Source organism: Callospermophilus lateralis, chromosome 13, assembly GCF_048772815.1.
Source record: "Callospermophilus lateralis isolate mCalLat2 chromosome 13, mCalLat2.hap1, whole genome shotgun sequence".
NCBI lineage: Eukaryota > Metazoa > Chordata > Mammalia > Rodentia > Sciuridae > Callospermophilus > Callospermophilus lateralis.
Window position 1 is genome coordinate 79,190,352 of NC_135317.1, and position 20,178 is coordinate 79,210,529.

General features: G+C 41.5%; 1 protein-coding gene across 2 annotated transcripts in view; it reads left to right on the top strand.

Annotated features, from left to right (window-relative positions):
- Kdm5b (lysine demethylase 5B) overlaps positions 1–15,430 on the top strand; it is a 76,079-nt gene extending 60,649 nt beyond the window's left edge. For both annotated transcript variants that reach the window (XM_076872847.2, XM_076872846.2), the window contains 7 exons: positions 3,311–3,490; positions 4,006–4,164; positions 7,187–7,672; positions 9,215–9,326; positions 11,191–11,345; positions 12,849–13,169; positions 13,682–15,430. In XM_076872847.2, coding sequence (XP_076728962.1) covers positions 3,311–3,490; positions 4,006–4,164; positions 7,187–7,672; positions 9,215–9,326; positions 11,191–11,345; positions 12,849–13,169; positions 13,682–13,819 — 1,551 coding nt within the window. In that variant the 3' untranslated portion in view covers positions 13,820–15,430. The remainder of the gene's footprint in view (positions 1–3,310; positions 3,491–4,005; positions 4,165–7,186; positions 7,673–9,214; positions 9,327–11,190; positions 11,346–12,848; positions 13,170–13,681) is intronic.
- The last annotated feature ends 4,748 nt before the right edge of the window (positions 15,431–20,178 follow it).

Genomic DNA, 20,178 nt, shown 5'->3' on the forward strand with positions numbered 1-20,178 from the left:
ATTGACAAGCAGGTTTTTTTGGGGGAGAGGGTGTGTGTGTGTGTGTGTGTGTGTGTGTGTGCGCGTGCGCATGTTGGTTTTTGGATTTTGTTTTTTGGTACTAGAAATAAATGGAATAGAATCTTCAGTTAGTGGTAGGCAGTCCTGTTTTGGAGTAATAAAATTACAGTAGGATATATATTTTTTTGGTACTAGGGATTGAACCCAAGGATCTTAATCACTGAGCCACATTCCCCAGCCCTTTTTATGTTTTATTTTGAAACAGGGTTTTGCTCATTTGTTTAGGCCCTCGCTAAGTTGCTGAGGCTGGCTTTGAACTTGGGATCCTCCCACATCAGCCTCCTGAGTCACTGAGATTACAGGTGTGTGCCATGGTTCCCAGCTAATAATTGACATGTTATTAAGGATGATGTGTGGAATCATTTCACTACACAGATTGTTTTTTTTTTTTTTTTTTTTTTAAAGAGTTGAGACCCAAATACTGATTCTTTTCAGCCTTTTGGGATATATTTACCTGTTATTATCCTGAGCAATTGGATCAAATATTTAAAGCATAGACAATTCAACCCACTTTTTGGAGTCTTTTTTGAGTACTTGGTTGCAGATCAAGGGAAAAAAAAGAAAAGAAAAAGTTGTTGAGAGAAAAAGGTTATCCTCTCACCCCCCCCACCTAAAGAAAATGTCTTTCAAAGTTATATACAAAATAATTATCACCAATTAAGTAACTATGTGGCCTTTTGCTAGATGTTATTGACTTGGATATAAAGTTTTAAAAAGAGAGTTATATTTGGGCTAGGAATGTAGCTAAGTGATAGAGGCCTTGCCTAAAATACATGAGCTCTTGTGTTCAATCCTCAGTACTGTCTGCTGTGTTTCCTTCCACCCCCAACTCCAGTTCACTTGAAACATTAGTAAGGTTCAGAAAAAATGCCTTCTATGATTTACCCAATTTTTAGCTGGATAACAATTTGAAAAGCAGTTGGTGGGGGAAATGGGTGTCTTCTTTTATCTTTGTAATTATTGTAGGTTTGATGGACCTTTTGAGGGAGGAAAAAGAGCCTCAAGTTTTCTTTTCAGATTCTAGTAATAAAACACTCTTGTTTTCTAAATATTTGTGTAATTTTAATTGATGCTTATTGACCACTTGTTAATAAGAAATACCAAATGGGACATTTGTAGATAAATGTTTGCAACAAAATATCTGGGCCTCTGTTCTGGTTAACAGGGCTTAAAAGAAGATACATTGTTTGAGGGATATTATGTAATTAAAATGTAATCCTAGCAAGACAAAAGTATTTTACATGCATGTAAACACCCAAGGAGTTGTAGTTGCAGGCTCTTCTCCATAGTTGTTGATGTTATAGTAATTAGTTGTAGTCATGGCCCTCTTTTCACTCAGTGATTGGTAGCAACCAGAAGGTGAGGTTATGCAAATGGAGAGGCTAGCTTATTTAAATCAGAAAGCAAGGAAATGCTTCTGGATAGGTATATTGCATTCATTTCTTTGCAATAGTGTCCTTAAGACCAAAAAGCAAGTTTTGCTTCTTACTTGAAAAAAAATAGCCTTGCCTTTTCTTACATAGATTTGACTAACAACAGGAAACCAATCCACTTGATAGTTAGATTATTTATTTTAGAAGGTTATGGAGTATTCTTTTTCCTGCCTCAGCCTCTGGAGCCACTGGAATTATAAGCATGCACAGCTGTGCCCAGCTGTGGGAGGCTGTCACATCATGTGACCAGCATTTTTCCCTCCTGATCGGTTGAGGCACTATCAGTCATCCCTGTTGATCTGACTACTTTTAAGTGGCTGAAGACGGTAGCCCCAATCTTGAGGGTAGTAAAAATGCAGCCAAATGTGTCTCCATGCATGGGCGTGCCTTCCTCTTTCCCCAGGAATTGAGTTACCTTACCTGTCCTTGTAACCCTGCCCTTCTTGACCTTCATTGGATGGAAATTTCTAAAGAATCTAGAGTCCCCCCAATAAAAGTCCACTCCAAAACATGCTCACTCTCTCTCGCCAGCCTCTTATGATATTCCTCGCTTCCCCGTTTAGGGAGCTTGAGGCTGAGGGCAGAGGAGCCGAATTTAAAGGTAAATGGTGCATTTGTGTTTTATTTGATATCTTAGGAAATTCACTTGAAGAGACCTCTAGTTTAGCTGCCTCCGCTGGCCATGGCCAGTACCCAGCCACTCCTTATTCTTCTGAATAACAATGATAGGAACGGCATGTGACTCATGAGTCAATGCATTTATTTTAAATGTCCATCAGAAATTTATGCCCTAACAGAATCATTTCTTTAAGAATAAATATGAAAGAGCATAAATATTCAACTGCCCAGTTTACCCTGTTGCCCTAGAAATGTCGTTTTCCCCATTCCCCCCCCCCCCCCCCCCGTTTCACTGTCCAGTCTAATTTTCCTGAGGTATGCTCCACCTTCTGGATTTGTCTGGTTAAGAGATTCTTTGTGGTGTGTTCTGTCTTCTATAGTTTCTACAATTGGAGTTAGTTTCAAAGCCTTGCTGGATTTGAGTTAAATATGTTTAACTCGAATAAATACATCCATATGTGAGGTGGTGATGTATCTGGAAGACTGACCATTAGCCATGTTAAGTTTTACCATTGTATTAGAGCAACACTGGTGCAGTTCATCCCCCATAACCTGATGCTTTTATTCTTCTTCCAGTTTGGCATTATCATTCTCAAATTGTGGTTCCTGGACCAGCAACATTAGCATCACCAGCAGCAGCAGCATCACCTGGGAACTTGTTAGAAATGCAAATTCATGGACCCTTCCCTCACCTACTGAATCAGAATGTCTGGGGATGGGACCCAGGAAACTGTGTTTAAACAAGCTTTCCAGATGATTCTTATGCATGCTAAAGTTTAAGAACCACTGGGCTTTCTCAACTCAGATTTTAGTTTCCTGAATAATTTATTCTGGGTTACTTTAATTCATCATTGGTGAGTGGATTGGAGAAAAATACTTTTTTGTTGCTTTTTAAAATATAAGTCAGCATATGAAAGGCTTGGGTCACTGTAAGCTTTTATTTCTATTGAGTTTTTTCAGACAGTCCATAGGGACCAATGTAACAAGTCAATTTAGAATGACATAAATAGAACAAAGAGACACCACAGTGTTTGTCATGTTGACATTCCATTGGAACATCTGGGAATTAAACATGTTGAAGTCACGGAGTAATTTGAATTGGTCCATTGATCATGGACCATCTGAATTATGCTTTCCTTGTTTTACATGGAATATTTTTTTTCTTCCCTAAATTGCTGTAATTTTTCTTAATTTATCAGGCTGGAGGACGTGTGCCAGTGTTAGACACGCTCATAGAACTTGTTACAAGAGGTCGATCTATCCCAGTTCATCTAAATTCTTTGCCAAGACTGGAATCACTAGTAGCTGAAGTTCAGGCTTGGAAAGAATGTGCTGCTAATACATTCTTGACTGAAAATTCTCCATATTCTCTCTTAGAGGTAAGTTTACAGCGGGCTCACTTGAAAGCACTAAAATCTCCTAGCTTGGTAAAATATGTGGTCTATCATATACAAAAGTCACATCATTATATATGAATCTGTGTTCTGAATTGTTTTTAGCAATCTTAAATTATTTTTGGATACCTGTTGGCATTCAGTGTCTAAAGACCATGTTTTCATTTAAGTTCCTCTATCTTTGTTGAAATTGTACTTTTAAACTTAGTTTTACTTCACTACCAGATTAGAAAGCACCTATTTCATAAAGTGCTTTATCTGTACTTTTTTATTATATTTTTTTCTAAGCTGATGGTCATGCACCATCACTAGAATCTGTGATATATTGCATATTTTTACCTATTTAATTGAATCTGGAATCAAAGTAAATATTTTGTAAGCAATCCTGTCTTCCTTTCCTTTCCCCTTTCTTCCTTCTTTCCTTTTTTTAATAGACTAGTCTTTTATTTAGCTTTATCTGAAACCCATTTTGCTGATGTTTGTGCTTTGTCCCACATTAGGTGCTGTGTCCTCGATGTGATATTGGCCTTTTGGGATTGAAAAGGAAGCAGAGAAAGTTAAAGGAGCCCTTGCCAAGTGGGAAGAAGAAAAGCGCCAAATTGGAGAGTTTGAGTGACCTGGAGAGGGCTTTAAGTGAAAGCAAAGAGACTGCTTCAGCTGTGCGTAGTAGGGTTTTTTCTTCTCCTTTATTATTGGAATATTATTATATATATAATTTTGTAGTTGTAGATGGACAGAATGCCTTTATTTTGTTTATTTTTAATGTGGTGCTAAGGATCGAATCCAGTGCCTCACACATGCTAGGCAAGAGCTCTGCTGCTGAGCTACAGCCCCAGCCTTGGGAAGGATAATTTTTAACCCTTTCAGATATACAGGTATACTGGGAAGGCAAGTAGAATAAAGTGCTCAGTTTTATTAGAAATTGTCAAGTATAAAAGATTTATACTTGCCAGGATACCTGGCATGGTGGTAGCACATGCCTATAATCTCAGCTACTTAGGAGGCTGAGGCAAGAGTGTCACAAGACCAGATTTGGCAACATAGACTATCTCACAAAACAAAAACAACATCATCATAAACAAAACCAAAAAACCTGACCAAAACAGAAAGATGTCAGGGATGGGGGGAATTAGCTTAGTGGTAAAGTGCTTGTCTGGCATTCACAAGGCTCTGGGTTTGATGCCCAGCACTGCTTATCTGAGTCTGACCTGCATTTAGTAAAACTGTTGATTCAAGATATCATCTTGAAGTTAATGAGTCAAGTCAAGCTCATGTTCATTGAACAGTATTAGGTAAAAGAAGATAGCTGCATGATTTGGAAGCTGTTTTTGTGTGGCTCTGGGAATTGAACCCAGAGCTTTCCACATGCTACGCAAGCACTCTACTATAAAACTATACTCCCAGCCTGATTTGGATGCTTTTATTGGCACAAAGTATGGCCCATTACAGAGCAGGAATACATCACCTGTTGCTTAAGGATGGGATAAGTTCTGGGAAGGGTGAACATCATAGAGTGTACCCTTACAACTAATAGGGCTACCATGTCAGTAGGCAATATAATCTTACAGGAACACTGTCATATATACAGTCTATTGTTGACCATAACATTGTGTAGCAAGCAACCTGATGTTGGAACATGACTGAATGGGTTCATCTTTGGGCCAGGGCACCTTTTCTCCTGTTTGCTTTTTTGTAGCTCACTGACCTCTTATGATCGATGTGGGATTGCATTGGTTTATTTATATATTTGACACATTGTTTCTTTGGGGTATATTTATATATTTCTGCAACCCAAGCACTGTTTTGGTGTAGTTACTGTAGTTCTCAGATACAATAGTGAACTACACTATTATATCTGTGCTTCATTTTTGTAAAGACTGAGTCATAGTCCCTTTTCCCTGAAATGCATATATGTCTGTCTGAAACTTTGTGTGTAGTCAGTCACTGCCCATCTAGTCCATGGACTCTGGTTTAAGAGCTCCTCCTATGCACGCATGGCAGAACCCTGAAAGGTCAGTCACTTGCTTTCCATTTTTTGGTTACAAGAGGACACCTTGTTATTAGATAACATATATATTGCTGAACATCATGTTCATTTTCAATAAGATTTTTTAAAGAAATATATCACAGGTTTGTTACTTAGTATACTTTTGGAACTATTTTTTCTTGGCCCCCCCCCACCCCCTAGATTTTTCTTCCTCAATCTGAAAAAGAGACAATAATTCATTCTGGTCTTATAATTCATGGTGTGACTGAAGGAGGATGGGTGGATATGATCACTAGGAATGGTTTCACCTTTGACAAATTAACATTTTAAAGACTTGAGAAAAATAGAATAGGTCCTGCATCTGATAGCTTTTTAAAAAAATCTGTTTCCCTTCATGTATCTGTTTTCTTTTAGTAATGTGCTAGAGGAGGGCTTTAATGGTCCAGCTTTTGATTGAGGTGATGGCCAACTCTGACAATGGTACAAATTTGAATTTGCCACCTTTATACTCTACTTTTACTTCATGATGGATAGTGAATAAATCTGTAATGCTTGGGCTTGCTTGTTTACTGGAGGCCTTATAGATAGAAAGTGCTTTATTCTGTGCATATAAAAAGTTTCACTTATGGGCAGCTTGTAAATGGTCATTTCAGCTTAATGACTATGAAGTTGATTGTGTTTGTTTTCAAGACAAGGTGACTGAACTCTGCTGGGTGATGGCTCTCTTTAATAAAGAAGAAAGGCTTTATGAATACATTCAACTTGCTGCAGAACGGCAGCTTTGCAGTTTACTTGTTGTTGTGTTTGCATTAAATGATCTTAGTTTAGTATGCATGTGTACATGTAATAAAATCTGAGCTGGACGTGGTGGTAAACACCTGTATGAGCAACTCTGGAAGCTGAGGCAGAAGGATTAAAAATTCAAAGCCAGCCTCAGCAATTTAGCAAGGCTCTGAGCAATTTAGTGAGACCCTGCCTCAAAAAAAAGGCTGGGGACATGGTTCAGTGGTTAAGCACCCCTGAGTTCAATCCCTGGTACAGAAAAGAAAGAAAGAGGGAGGAGAGAGAGGGAGGGAGGAAGGAAAAAAAATAAATCTGGTTAAAAGGTTTCTTTTTTTTTTCTTTTTTAATGAGGACTCTAGTTTCATTGCCTGTTATTGCTTACTCAGCACACATGGAAGACCTCAGCATTGAAGAGCAGTTAGACATACACTAGTACTGTGTAATGGCTGGCCTAAGAGACCTCTATCTCATGTACCTTTCTAGAAGAATGCAAAAGCTAATGGAACTGAAAACAAGTGGAGAGCCTCAGAAATGAGCTCACATGGAGTATAAAAAAAAGTCTCTATTTACAGAGAAGTAAATTTTCTAAGAGATAAATGTACATAGATGTTGGATTTTTAAGAAGTGATATATGTTAAGTAATTGCTCATACTGTGCTTCCTATGCCCCAGGCAGAGTGATCTATCTTACGTATCACAGCTAATCATCATTGCAGTCCTGTGAGGTGCACACTATTTTCATCTCTATTTTATAGAGAGTGGAATATGTTCCCCATAGTTCCTTGCACTACAATGTGAGGCTGAGCCAGGCTTTGAATGCAGATAAATTACTGTGGGGCCCTTTCTGTTAACTACTAGGATCTTGAGTTCTGGGGAAGTCAATTTCTTTATGATACCATCCTCTCTTTTCAGATGGCAACACTTGGGGAAGCTCGCCTAAGGGAAATGGAAGCTTTGCAGTCTCTTAGACTTGCCAATGAAGGGAAGTTGCTGTCACCTGCCCAAGATGTGGAGATGAAAGTCTGCCTATGTCAGAAGGCCCCAGCTACCCCTATGATCCAGTGTGAACTCTGCAGGGATGCTTTCCACACTAGCTGTGTGGCGGTACCCAGTATTTCTCAAAGCCTCCGAATCTGGCTTTGTCCCCATTGTCGGAGGTCAGAGAAACCTCCATTAGAGAAAATTCTTCCCTTGCTGGCCTCCCTGCAGCGAATCCGAGTTCGCCTTCCTGAGGGAGATGCACTTCGATACATGATCGAAAGAACCGTGAACTGGCAACACAGAGCCCAGCAACTGCTCTCGTCAGGGAATCTAAAATTTGTGCAAGACCGTGTGGGCTCAGGACTGTTATATAGCAGATGGCAAGCCTCAGCAGGACAGGTGTCAGAGACCAACAAGGTGAGTCTGGACTCCTCAGGTTTTGGGAATCTCTGTACCTTTCTCCTGATCCTGGTGTCACTAGCTATGGTGTCACTGTTTGTTCCCTTGGTAATCACTTTGTGTTACCAGTGCTCGTGGTACCTACAGCTTCCTACTTGAAGGATGTGCTCATCTGCCGTATCCTTTTAGTTTCCTCTGCTCCTAATAGTTGTTGCCTAGGCATTCCATTTCCACAGAACAAATGTTCTCCTTTTCATATATACAAGTATTTTCCATTTATATGTCTGTTAACCCAAATGTGTATTTCATGTGTGTATATATCTTTTTTAAAAAAATTTTAGTTGTTAATGGACCTTTATTTCATTAATTTGTATGTGGTACTGAGAATCGATCCCAATGCCTTGCATATGCTAGGCAAATGCTTTGCCACTGAGCCGCAACCCCAGCCCATATGTGTGTATTTTAAATTATTGTTTGACTACAAATTTGGCACCTGCCCCCATTATCCCTCATGGAATTTGCTGAGAGTGGAAGAGCTTTTTGCCTTCTGTGTATTCAGCCTTTGAGAAAGAATGATTTTTGGAAGTATTGGAGTCCTTTTTTTCTTCAGTAGAAAGGCTGTGGGTTTCAATACCTTGTGCATTCTTTCTGCCAAAGCCAGATTCCCTGACCATCACTGGAAGGGGTAGGCCGTTTTCTGTCTTCCTCCATTGAAGCTGCAGGAGAAGAATGTGAAGATACCAGGAAAGCATAGTCAGAATGACAATAGTCAGTCTTTTTATAATTTGACTTTTAAATCTAGTACGTATTTCTCTATCTGAGATAATTATAGTGCTCTTGTGCCATTAAGAACAGACATGAACTAAATGAATTAAATCTTCAGCAACTTAAGGGTTAAGGAACCAAAAATGCCCTTGTCATTTGTTTCCTTGGTTTTTGTGTTTTTATTTCTTTCCAGGCCTTAAAAATACAGTGCCTGGCATATACCAGATGATCAATTAAATACTCACTGCATAGATAAATTGGAGCTATCTATATAGTGGAATTGCTTGTGTTTTTTTTACACAGGGTTTGCTAGGATTATATCAGTAAAGGCAAAGGACACAACTGTTATTTATTAAATCATGGTCGAAGAAATGTTTCCCTATTTCCTTTAAATACAGGAGAAGATAGGGAGGTGGATGTGAATGATTCTGACAAATTCTCCTTTGATCTGTTCAGAGCGGTACTTGACTACGTTTACTGTATTGTAATCTTCAATAAGGATAATTACATAAGGTTATATGATTGTTCTCAGAGAAAGTGGCTTATTTCCCAGTGGTCTTCTTTACCTTTCTGAATTCAGTCCAAGTAAAACTGGGAAGATTAAAGGCTTGGTTTTCCTGACAAAGAATTGTTGAGTTAGTCAGTTTAGAAACACCAGGAGACTCTTCAGTTTGGGAGAATTAGTCTTTCTTTTTCCCAGTTACCTTCCTGATAACCCAAGTTACTTTCCTTAGGTTGGTGCCAGTATTTTTAATCCTGAAAAGGCCTTGTTGTAAGATGTTTTTCTTCCATTAGGTATCTCAGCCTCCTGGTACAACATCTTTTTCCTTGCCTGATGACTGGGAAAATAGGACCTCATATTTACACTCTTCCTTTTCTACTGGACGGAGTTGTGTCCCTCTCCATGGTTTGTGTATCATTATTATCATTACTACTACTACTACTACTACTACTACTACTACTACTGTGTATCATTATTATCATTACTACTACTACTACTACTGCTGCTGCTGCTGCTGCTCTTTTGAGGGCTGGAGAGTAACAGGTCATCTAGATATAACCAAGTCTTTTGTCGTAGAGGATCAGGTACAATAAAAAACTTTATCCTTCCATTAGGGAGGTTGAGGCAAGAAGACTGTAAGTTCAAGGCTAGCCTGGGAAACTTATTGAGACCCTGTCTCAAATAAAAAATAAAAAGGGCTAGAGATGTAGCTCAGTGGTAGGGAAAAAATAAAATGAAAATCAGCTTTGAGCCCTCTTTCTTTCTCTTCCTTTTGGTACAAGCTAGCAGCTTGTTTCTGAGTTTTCTAGTAGAAGCTGTCAGGGTAGAGGTACTGTCTTTTAGGAATGGAACCCAGGATGCTCTACCACTGAGCTACATCCCAACCCCTTTTATTTTTTTGCTACCCGGGATTGAACCCAGGGGCACTTAACCATTAACCACATCCCCAGCCCTTTTTTAAAATAGTTTTTTAGTTGTATATGGACACAGTATTTTTATTTTTAGTGCTGAGGATTGAACCCAGGGCCTCACACATGCCAGGCAAGCGCTCTACTACTGAATTACAATTCCAGCCCCACGCCAGCCCTTTAGAGACAGGGTCTCAACGATTTGCTTAGGGCCTCACTGAGTTGTGGAGGCTAGCTTTAAAATTCTCCTCTGTCTCAGCCTCTCTAACTAGTGGGATTACAGGCTTGCACCCCATGCCCAGCCCTTTAATTTTTTTACTTGGAGACAGGGTTTCAAGTTGCTGTGGGTCTTGATGAATTGCTGAGGCTGACCTCAAACTTGGCAATCCTTCTGTCTCTGCCTTCCAAAATACTGGGATTACAGGCATGTACCACTGCACCCAGCAGAACTTCATTGTTAAATGTAGGATATGGGTTACTGTGCATTCACTAGGTAGGGAAGAGGGATAATGTTTTAAGTTTTATAAGTGCGAAAGAAACAGAGAGAAAGGCCTTGTCTATTGCTTTCAGGGACAGAAGAGTCAGTCCCGTACAACTAATAATTAAGCAGCAAGTATTTAAGTCAGGTGCTAAGTCATGGACTGTCTTATTAAATTACCTAAGAGATTTGTGGAGGATCTCAGAGATAATACACATTTAAAACCTATCCCATCCCAATTTATTTGGAATCAAATTCAGGGCCTCATGCATGCAAGCAGATGCTGCACCACTGATTTACACCTAGCCCTTTAAAAAAATTTTCTTTTGAGACAGGGTCTTGCTAAGTTACCCAGGCTGCTTTTGAACTTGTGATCCTTCTGCCTCAGCCTGCTGAGTAGCTAGAGTTACAGGTGTGCCCCACTATGCCTGGCCTACCTCCTTTTTCTTACTTATAAATGACTACCCCATGATTTCTGCCAAAAGCTGCAGTTGGAATCCTGAGCCTTCGTCACACCTTCTCAGTGTGCATCTAGTCTTGTGGTCAGAGCCCCTTGATCCACTCAGATTATTCATGCCCTGAGCTAGCAGCTTGTTTCTGAGTTTTCTAGTAGAAGCTGTCAGGGTAGAGGTACTGTCTTTTCTGTATTAGCAATTAGCAAAGGGATGAAGTTAATACTTCTCTAGTAATAAGGAGTCTTAGGAAATCTAGTTTGGGGCTTTGGGCACATTAAGTGAACCTAGCTTGAACTGAATGCCATTTAAGGAGGATAGAGGGTGGAAGTGTTATGAAAGGCAGTCCTTCTGTAAATTTCATAGGCCTGAATGCACATGTGTGAACACTCTTTGTTGTCATCCTTTTGATTGGGTCTGGTCTTAAACAGGCATCAGTCCAGAAGTGAATGAGCTTTTGATGGAAGCCCAGTTGCTCCAGGTATCCCTTCCTGAAATTCAGGAACTTTACCAGACTCTACTTGCAAAGCCAAGCCCTGCTCAGCAAACTGACCGAAACTCACCAGTTAGACCCAGCAGTGAGAAGGTGAGTGTATGAGGCTGCTGGAGGCAGCAGAAGCACAAAGGCTTTGAGATGATATTTTTAATCCACAGAAGGGTGCCAGGTGTCTGCCTTATAGCTTGCTCTTAAGGGTGTCGGTGAGAAGGTAGGCACCAGCCACCATTTGCTACAGTTTAAGTTTATGGCCTGTGTTTGGGTCTTGTTTGAGGTGACTGTGTGAATTTCTTTTTTTTTTTTTTTTTAATTTCTTTTTAGTAAGGTGTATGTTTCATCATTACCATGTGATGATAGTGAGAGTTAGTGTTTTTTTTTTTTTTTGTCCTATCACAGAAATACTAAGAGGTGAAAATAATAGCTGAGAGGGCTTTTAATTATAACAATTTCAAAAATCAAAGATAATTTCAGAGTCAACATTGAACAAATGCTTTTTGTTACTCCCTGAACAAGGCAGCTGGTGTGAAGATTGAGGATGCTTATCTTGAATGCTGGCTTACTTGAAGGGTTCTCTACACTGTCCTATTTCTTAGCCTATTAAGGGCACTATTTCTGCTTCTTTCTAGTGAACTAACTGACCTGGCACTTCAGGCCCCTGAAAATAGTCAGGATAGAAACTTAACAGGAAGACTAAAGCCATATTAGGGAAGAATCTCATGAAAGATAATACAAGGGCGAATACCAGCATTTAGGATTTATTTTTCATTATGATAGCAAATAATATAGCACCATTATTATTGTTTAATACTTTTATTAGTTGTTGGCGGACCTTTATTTTATTTATATGTGGTGCTGAGAATCAAACCCAGTGCCTTACAGATGCTAGGCAAGTGCTCTACCACTGAGCCACAATCCCAGCCCCTAGCACCATTATTGATTGTGTTCAGATAATGTTCCTATGAGGGGTAGGGGTGTATGGTTTTAAAGAAGGAACTAATAGCCTGGTTCCTTAGGAGCCAGCAGATCAAAGGGTAGACATAAACACCCAGATAGAAACTATGTAAGTGGCCAGTCACTCCCTGATTTGATGAAAAGAATCTTTGGAAGGATCTTGCATCTCCTGGTGCTGGTTGGGTAATTTAAGGCAAATCCTTATTTTTTCCTAGTGTTCTTTGTAGCACTAACAAAGAGGAGGGAAGGAAGTTAAAGTCAAATGGTTGTCCATAGAATTGGAGGGGGAAGGTGGTGGTGATGTTTAGCATGCAGGATATTCACCAGGGGAATAATTTGGTTTTTTATTCACCTATTTTCCCTTTCTGTAGTCCTGGGGATTGAATCTGGGGCCTTGCACATGTCAGGCAGGTGCTCAACTGCAGAGCTACATCCCCACCCCTTTTAATTTTGAGACAAAGACTTACTAAGTTGTCCAGACTGGTATTGAACTTGTGTTCCTTCTGCCTCAGCCTCCTAAGTAGCTGGGATTACAGGTGTGTGCCACCATGCCAGGCTCATTTGCCCATTTCCTTTAGCTTCACTAATTTTAGTAGTAGGGAAACTGTAGGCTAAAATTGAATTTGCTCATCTTCCACCCAGAATGATTGCTGTCGAGGAAAGAGAGATGGAATCAACAATCTTGAGAGGAAACTGAAGAGACGCCTGGAGAGAGAAGGCCTCTCCAGTGAACGGTGGGATCGAGTTAAAAAAATGAGGACCCCCAAAAAGAAGAAAATCAAACTGAGCCACCCTAAGGACATGAACAATTTCAAGTTAGAGAGAGAGCGTAGCTATGAGTTAGTTCGTTCTGCCGAAACTCATTCCCTGCCCTCAGACACGTCCTATTCGGAACAGGAAGACTCTGAGGATGAAGATGCCATCTGTCCAGCTGTGAGCTGCCTGCAGCCAGAAGGAGATGAGGTCAGTGAGGTTTGGGCCGTAGAGGACGTGCTTTCCCTTAACTCAGAAACCCTGTAAGCTAGACCTCATCTCGCTGGGGCTTTCTCTTCTGCTTATCTGCTTTGAGCTGATCTGAATGGATTGCTCAGTCCTCCCCCCACTGATATTTCTGCTCTTACCATCGTTCCTGGTTCTCCTCCCTTCTCTTGAAGAAACTCTCGTTCTTCCCTTTTTCCTTTTCTTGCTCCTCCAGCTTTCACCGTCCCGGCGCTAAGAAGGTGGGAGGGATGCTGACGTAATGCCCTTTTGCTTACTGTCACAGGGCAGCACTGTCTTAACCCCAAAGCAGTCACGACTTGAAGATGACTTTGACTCGGTTGCTTTGGCTGGTGGGCCAGCTACACTCGTTTGGTCCCAGTGGTGGGACGGTGGCTGTTAATGGCAAATGGCCCGAATATCTTGAGGCTGGCCTGCCCAATTTTGAATGGCATTTTTTCCTCTGAACACCCCATCTTCCTGCTCTTTGTAACCAGGTGGACTGGGTCCAGTGTGATGGCAGCTGCAATCAGTGGTTTCATCAGGTCTGTGTTGGTGTTTCTCCAGAGATGGCAGAGAAAGAAGACTACATCTGTGTGCGCTGTACTGGGAAGGACGCACCAAGCCGAAAGTAAAAACAAAACAAACACCCCCACTTAATGTAATTCAGGACTCCAACCAAGAAGATTTCCTCAAATCTCAGCAAAGCTACAGGACTGGTGTTCAAGCCAGTCTGTACACGGTGCTATTTCTATTCCTCATGGGATCATTTTTCCAGAACTCTTTGAAAAAAAGAAAAAACAACTAAAAAAATTTTTGACACTTTTTGTATTTTTTTCCTTAAGAGCTGTTTGTGGTTGTTGAGGTTTGAAACGCTGACTGTTTTTTGCAGGGGTTTCCACCAATTTGGAAGGCATTGAAGCTTGCACCTTTTCATGTACAGCATTGAAATTGTACCTCTGTCTGGGATTTACCGGATTAAGACCCAACTCAGTTTCAGTGCCCAGAGGGGCACCAGAAATTCCAGTAAATCCTCATTTGAGGAATCCTTCTCTTGTTTACTCTGTTACCACATTGGGGATTTTAAGTTTTTCCACTTTTGGGATTTTTGTTTGTTTCTTCCTTTCTTTATCCACTTTTCTTTTTTCTGGTAGACTAGGTTTATTTATCTGAGCAATAACTTCTATGTTGGTTTCAGTGGCTGGAATTAAAACAAAACAAAACAAACTCCTGAACAGTGTGTTGGTGCTTTAGCATTTGGTTGATGTACAGAACGCAAATGTCTAGTTTCTAGTGTCACTGATGAACTAGTGATGTAGAAAAGAGACTGCTCTGTAAGTAATTGCCACAGCTGTATTTTGGCTTTCTCCCTGCCCATTCCTCCCTCCCCTATTTTTTGGTAGCTTGTATCAAATGTTGCAGTTTATATTGTGGAATAAATCCTTGGTCCTAATACTATACTATATGCTGGTTATTTAGAGCCATTAGAACAGCTTCCTTTGCCCCTCTGCCTTGTGGGCTTGCAGAATCAGAAGGGGTCGCTTGCCTTGACTTCTGCCCAGCCAGGCTGTGGTGGCAGTGAGTGTATGCCTGCGAACAACATGGGGGTTTCTTCTTTTGCATCCTGCTCTTTTTGGTGGGTCATATGCCTCCAGGCCCCACTAAAAGAACCCCTCAGTCTTCGAAGACTGGAACCTGTCTTTAAAGCCATGCACTATTTTAATAAACACTTTAGAATGTTGGTGAGTCAATCCTCAAGTCAGCCCTCCTTGTGGAAATGACACCTATTATATTTCAGTTGACAGGGAAACTTGATTTAGGGTTAAGATATTGGAAGGAAATCTAAGGAAGTTTCATCCTCATAGAGGGTTGGGTTTAGTGTGAGGGCTGAAGGGAAACTTGTGAACGCCCAGGCTCCGCCTTCCTGGTTTCCTTCCTGTCCCTTTCTAACTCTGGATCTGGAGCTGGATGGTTATGGGGCGTGGACTGCCACATCTGTTTCCCTCCTTTTCTTTTGAAAGAGCTCTCCTCTGCAGTGGAGAGGGCATCCTGGTCAACAGAAGAAACTGTTGCTTGCTCTTCCTCTCCTCTTTCTCCCATATTCTATAGCCATAAACCTGCAGACGTAAAACTCTAGTGGGTCTTTAATAAAATAAAACAACAAAAAGCAGTTTGTGATGTAGCAGAGATTTAAATGTACTACCCCCTTTTATGCAATTCAAATAATTAAATCTCTTTAAGAATGACTTCTAGTCAGTTTTCCTGCAGTTATTGTGATGTCTCTCCTTGTCTCATGGGGGTTATGGGGCCAAAAGAAATGCATAGCTTCCAGTGCACAATCTGGAATAACAGTGGTTTGGCCTTTTTAGTATCCAAATTCTTAACCCCACCTCACCCCACCCCTGGTGTTGGAACAAGATACCAGCTGACCCAGTCCTCACCTTCCATTGAGAAAGCAAGCTTGAAAGAGGACAAGCTTGGGCTCAGGAGTAGCTCGTGCACAGGACCCTGGGTTCCACCCCCAGCGTTGCAAGGGGCCAAGAAGACTGCTGCTAAAATAAAGCCTTTGCCTTTAGAGAGCTATCACCCATGTTGTACAAGACACCCCCACCCCTCCCCTCCATCCAACCCCAATAGTCTTTCTTCATCTGTAAGTTGTGCACAATCTCCAACAATAGCCTCTTTGGTGAGGTAGTATCTTCATCTCTGAGGGGGAAAGATAGGCAGGTGTGTATTTGAGCCACCCCTCCCCCAGGTGGGAACCACTGATCATTTTTTTTTTTTTTTTTAACGTGCTGAAGCTAGAGATAGAGACAGCATCGGCTGCCTACAGTTACACTGCCAGTAAATGACAATGCCTGGCATTTTCTTTCAGTTCTGCTGTCTTGCACGCTATCAAACACTGCAAATGAACAGAGCACGTTTTTTGCTTCCATTGTGTACCCAATGTGACCACAGACTAATTTTTGTTATCTAAAAACTGGCCTGGACTCCAGAGAAACCTCTGACCTTACTGGAAATATGAGGAAGATACACACCAACTGACACTTGAGTTTCCATCTCAGTAGTTCTGCAGCCCCCTGAGCTCAGAGAGAAGGGTTGAGGGAGGTAGAGCCTGAGCCAGGAGGAACTCATTGGTGAAGAGCAAGTCCGGGGACTTCGCCAGCAAAGAGGAGATGAGGAGTGCTGTCACTTCACCTGTGAAGTGGTTGCTTTTTCTTCCAGATCTCCTTTTTTTCTTTTCCCTACCCTGACTGATAGCAGGGATTAAACCCAGGGGTGTTATGCCACTGAACTGTGTCCCTAGCCTTTTTTATTTCTATTTTTTGCAGTACTGTGGGTTGAATCCAGGGGTGATCTGCTACTGAGCTTACATCCCCAGACCCCCGCCCCCCGCCCCAATCCACTTTTGGTACTAGGTATTGAACCCAGGAACACTTTTAACCACTGAGCCACACCCCAGCCACTTTTTTTACTTTGAGACAGTCTTGCTAAGTTGCTGAGGCTGGCCTCAAACTCGCAATCCTCCTGCCTCAACCTCCCAAGTAGCTGGGAAAAAAGTCATGTGCCACTGTGCCCCACTTAAGGGATTTCTTATATTAAATAAATGGCTTTCTTATACAAGCCTCCAGCCTGGGGGAAAAATAAAGACTGTCATTTGGACTAGCTGTAAGAGAGGTTAACATCTTTATCGCCAACTTCCTTGGTCCTCTAAGAGGTAGGATTCACTTTTCTGTCTCAAGGTGAATGAACCTAAAGCCACTTTGGGCAGTGGAGGTGGGTGCAGACTTGTTACCCTACTTCATTCTGCCATGCAGAGCTTAAGAAAATAAGATGTGAAGGTCTTGAGGCTTTGAATCTTCAGTAATGAGATGCACCTGATTTGCCATTATACCCACCGTAAAAAGCAACACAAGCTTTTGGGTATCAGTGGAAGATAAACTTGAGAAGAGAGCAGATGCCAACTTGAAAGGGACTAAAACTTGGCATCTATTTACCATTGTGTAGTGGATCTCTTCCCCCACCTCTTGCCCTCCACCCCTGTGGTTCCCCCCCCCCCAACTGATATTTGGCAGTCCATTAAGACCTGCTTCTAGCTTGAAATAAGCCTTGATTGGTGTTTAGTGCCCACGGGTGTCTTTGTGGGTTCAACCTACCTAGGTTTCAACTCACATCTGGAATGGATCACAGGTGCTATATTCCTGTAATAGGAAATGGAATTACTGAGTATTTTGAGTCTGCCTGTATGCCAGGCATTGAACCCGAGCTGTTCACTCAGTAACAGGCTTACTTACATGTGCTAGAGGTCAGCCTATATTACGTTGGCTTTTCCCTGCTGTGATGCTGTGTAAAACTGAATTCCCTCCTGAGGAAATGCTGCCTGATGGGAAGAAGATCTGAGGAAAGCAGTGAAGATCTCAGTGTCAAATCATTTAAGGACCGGGGTCCTTCCTCAATTAGTGTCTAAGAAACACCGGAGCGATGGCTTCATCTCTAATGGCTCTCTGTTCCCAGTCCTCTGCACGTGGCTTTTTAAGCCTCTTCACATGAGAGGTTTCATGTATAACTTGTGTACTAGAAATGTTATTGAAAGTTGCCTAAACAAAAAATTGTACAAAGCAATACTGTTGTAAATCTATTTTTTAAGGCATAAACAATTTGTAAAGTATATATTTCACTTTGAAATTTATGTAAACAAATTTTCATGTTTAAATACTGCTGACATTGGAATGCACCTGTACATTTTCCTTAGTATAAGTGGAATATATATAGAGCCAACAACAGAATGGATAATCCAGCTCCCTGTTTTGGTTTTGGGTTAATTACATAAGGTGAAGGGGGCTGTGAACCGGTGAGTTTGAGTGTGTTTTTAATTTTCAGGATAACCTACTGTTAACCTACAGGATAACCAAAGTGGAATTGGAATGGTGAGATCATTTGATCTGTTCAGGTGAGTGGAGGCCAAAGGACTATTCTTTCTGCTTTCCCTTCAGGAGGAACAGACATTTTTTTAAAAAATTGCCCTTTTGGGTCTGGGGATACGGTTCAGTGGTGGAGCACTTGCCCAACATGCAGGAGATCCTGAGACAATCCCAGCACACACCTCCCCCCCCCAAAAAAAAAAAAAAAAAAAAGCCTTTCCAAGGAAACATTATTTGCTGTTTTAGGATATACCAAAAATTTCAGCTCCTGGCAAACTTTCTTGGCTAGAAGCTGCTGTTCTCTGCCCCACTCGTAAATCCCAAGGATTCAGGAGGCTGAGGCAAAAGGATTGCAAGTTTGAGGCTAGCCTTTGCAACTTGGTAATACCTTCAGTAACTTGGCAAGACCCTGTCTCAAAGTCTAAAAAGGACTGGTTGATATATTTAGATAATATAGCACCCCTGCCTGGTTCAATCCCCAGTACTGCAAAAATAAAGGATGAAATACTCATTTAACTAACAATTTTAGTTTGTGGATGAGGACCTGAGCAGACTTAAGTGCTCAGCAGGCCAAGACTGAATGCACATGTTAGAGAAGGAATGTAGAAATAGGATTGGGGTCAATCTACAATTTTAAATCATGTGGTTCAGTATTTGTAAAAACGTTCTAAGCTCCCAGGAGACAACTGCCATTACAGATGAGGCAACTCCTCTGCAGCAGCTGTGATGCATTGGTAGTTAGTCTGCTTGGAATTGTGTTCTTCAAAGCTGGCCTACTATTCCTGAGGATCACCTTTCAGGGTGTATGTAGCAAAGAGCCCGATTTCCCTATTTCACAGGTCTGAAAACTGAAAGACGGTAACTTGCCAAGATAGGAGATATGAACTTTGGGCATAAGATGAGACTGATGTAGGCACCCTATTCTAAGGGCAGAGCCTGTTGCTCTGATTTGCAGGTTCCTTTCCACAACTTTCTACAGGTTTCAGAGAACCAAGAATATGGTCACTCAGGTGGGTGATCTTGCTTCCTTTCTCGGTCTTCCACCTTCCCCTTTCTCCCAGCCTGAAGGGAATAGAGTGGACAGATGTGACTCAGGACTTAACCTCCAACCACCGGATTCTTAGTTGTGGCCCTGGTTGGGAGGTGCTTTTGTGTTTTAGAGATGTCTGAAAACTAGCAGCCACATTTAGCATTTAACACTAGAACGACACCACCCCCCACTCGCCTCCGTAGGCCCAATACCCTACTTCCTTTTCCCTACTGAGACAGAACACGTAGTCAGTACTGGGTGTTTCATAACTAACCCCACTAGATACTGCTGGTGTCCTCAGGCAGCTTCACAAGGGAAAGCAGACCCTGGGCACAAGTTCCTGGACTTTGTTCATTTCCTTGCTCTCTCCATTTCTATCCCCCACCCCCATACCACCCACTGCTCAAAGAAGCTCCTCCAGGATCCTATAGGACTATAGAAGCGTTGTCCAGAAAGCAAATCAGAGGAGGATTTGGAGGTGATGTGCCTGGGTGTCCAAGCTCCCAGCTCAGTGATGCTTTTCCACTGATTGAGCACACCCTCTTTGAGCCACTGCTAGACTTAAGGAGCTGCCACTCCTGGCGTGGCCACCAGATGGCACCATTTGCTTTCTATAAGTGCCATGGATCCTCTGGCCTTGTCCATGTAGGTTGTTCCAGTTCAGGTTGGTCACAAGGAGATAAACAAACTAGAGTGAGTTTAGGCAAACTTCAATATGACTATTAGGGCTTTTAAGGCTCCAGCCATTTTTAGTTTTTTGATTTTTCAGCAATACACCACTGAGCTACCTCCAAATCCTTTAAAAAAAAATGTTTAAATTTTTATTTTGAAACAGTCGTGCTAAATTGCTTAGGCTGACCTCAATTTTGTGATTGTCCTGCTTCAGTCTCCCGAGTAGCTGGGATTATAGTTGTGTGTCACCAGGCCCAGCTGGGTTCCAGCCCTATCTAGCAGAGAAAGCCATTGGGTCTCTATACATTGCTTTCCTCCCAAATCAGTCTTTTTATTGGGGTGGGGGTGTGTGTTGGGGATTGAGCCATGG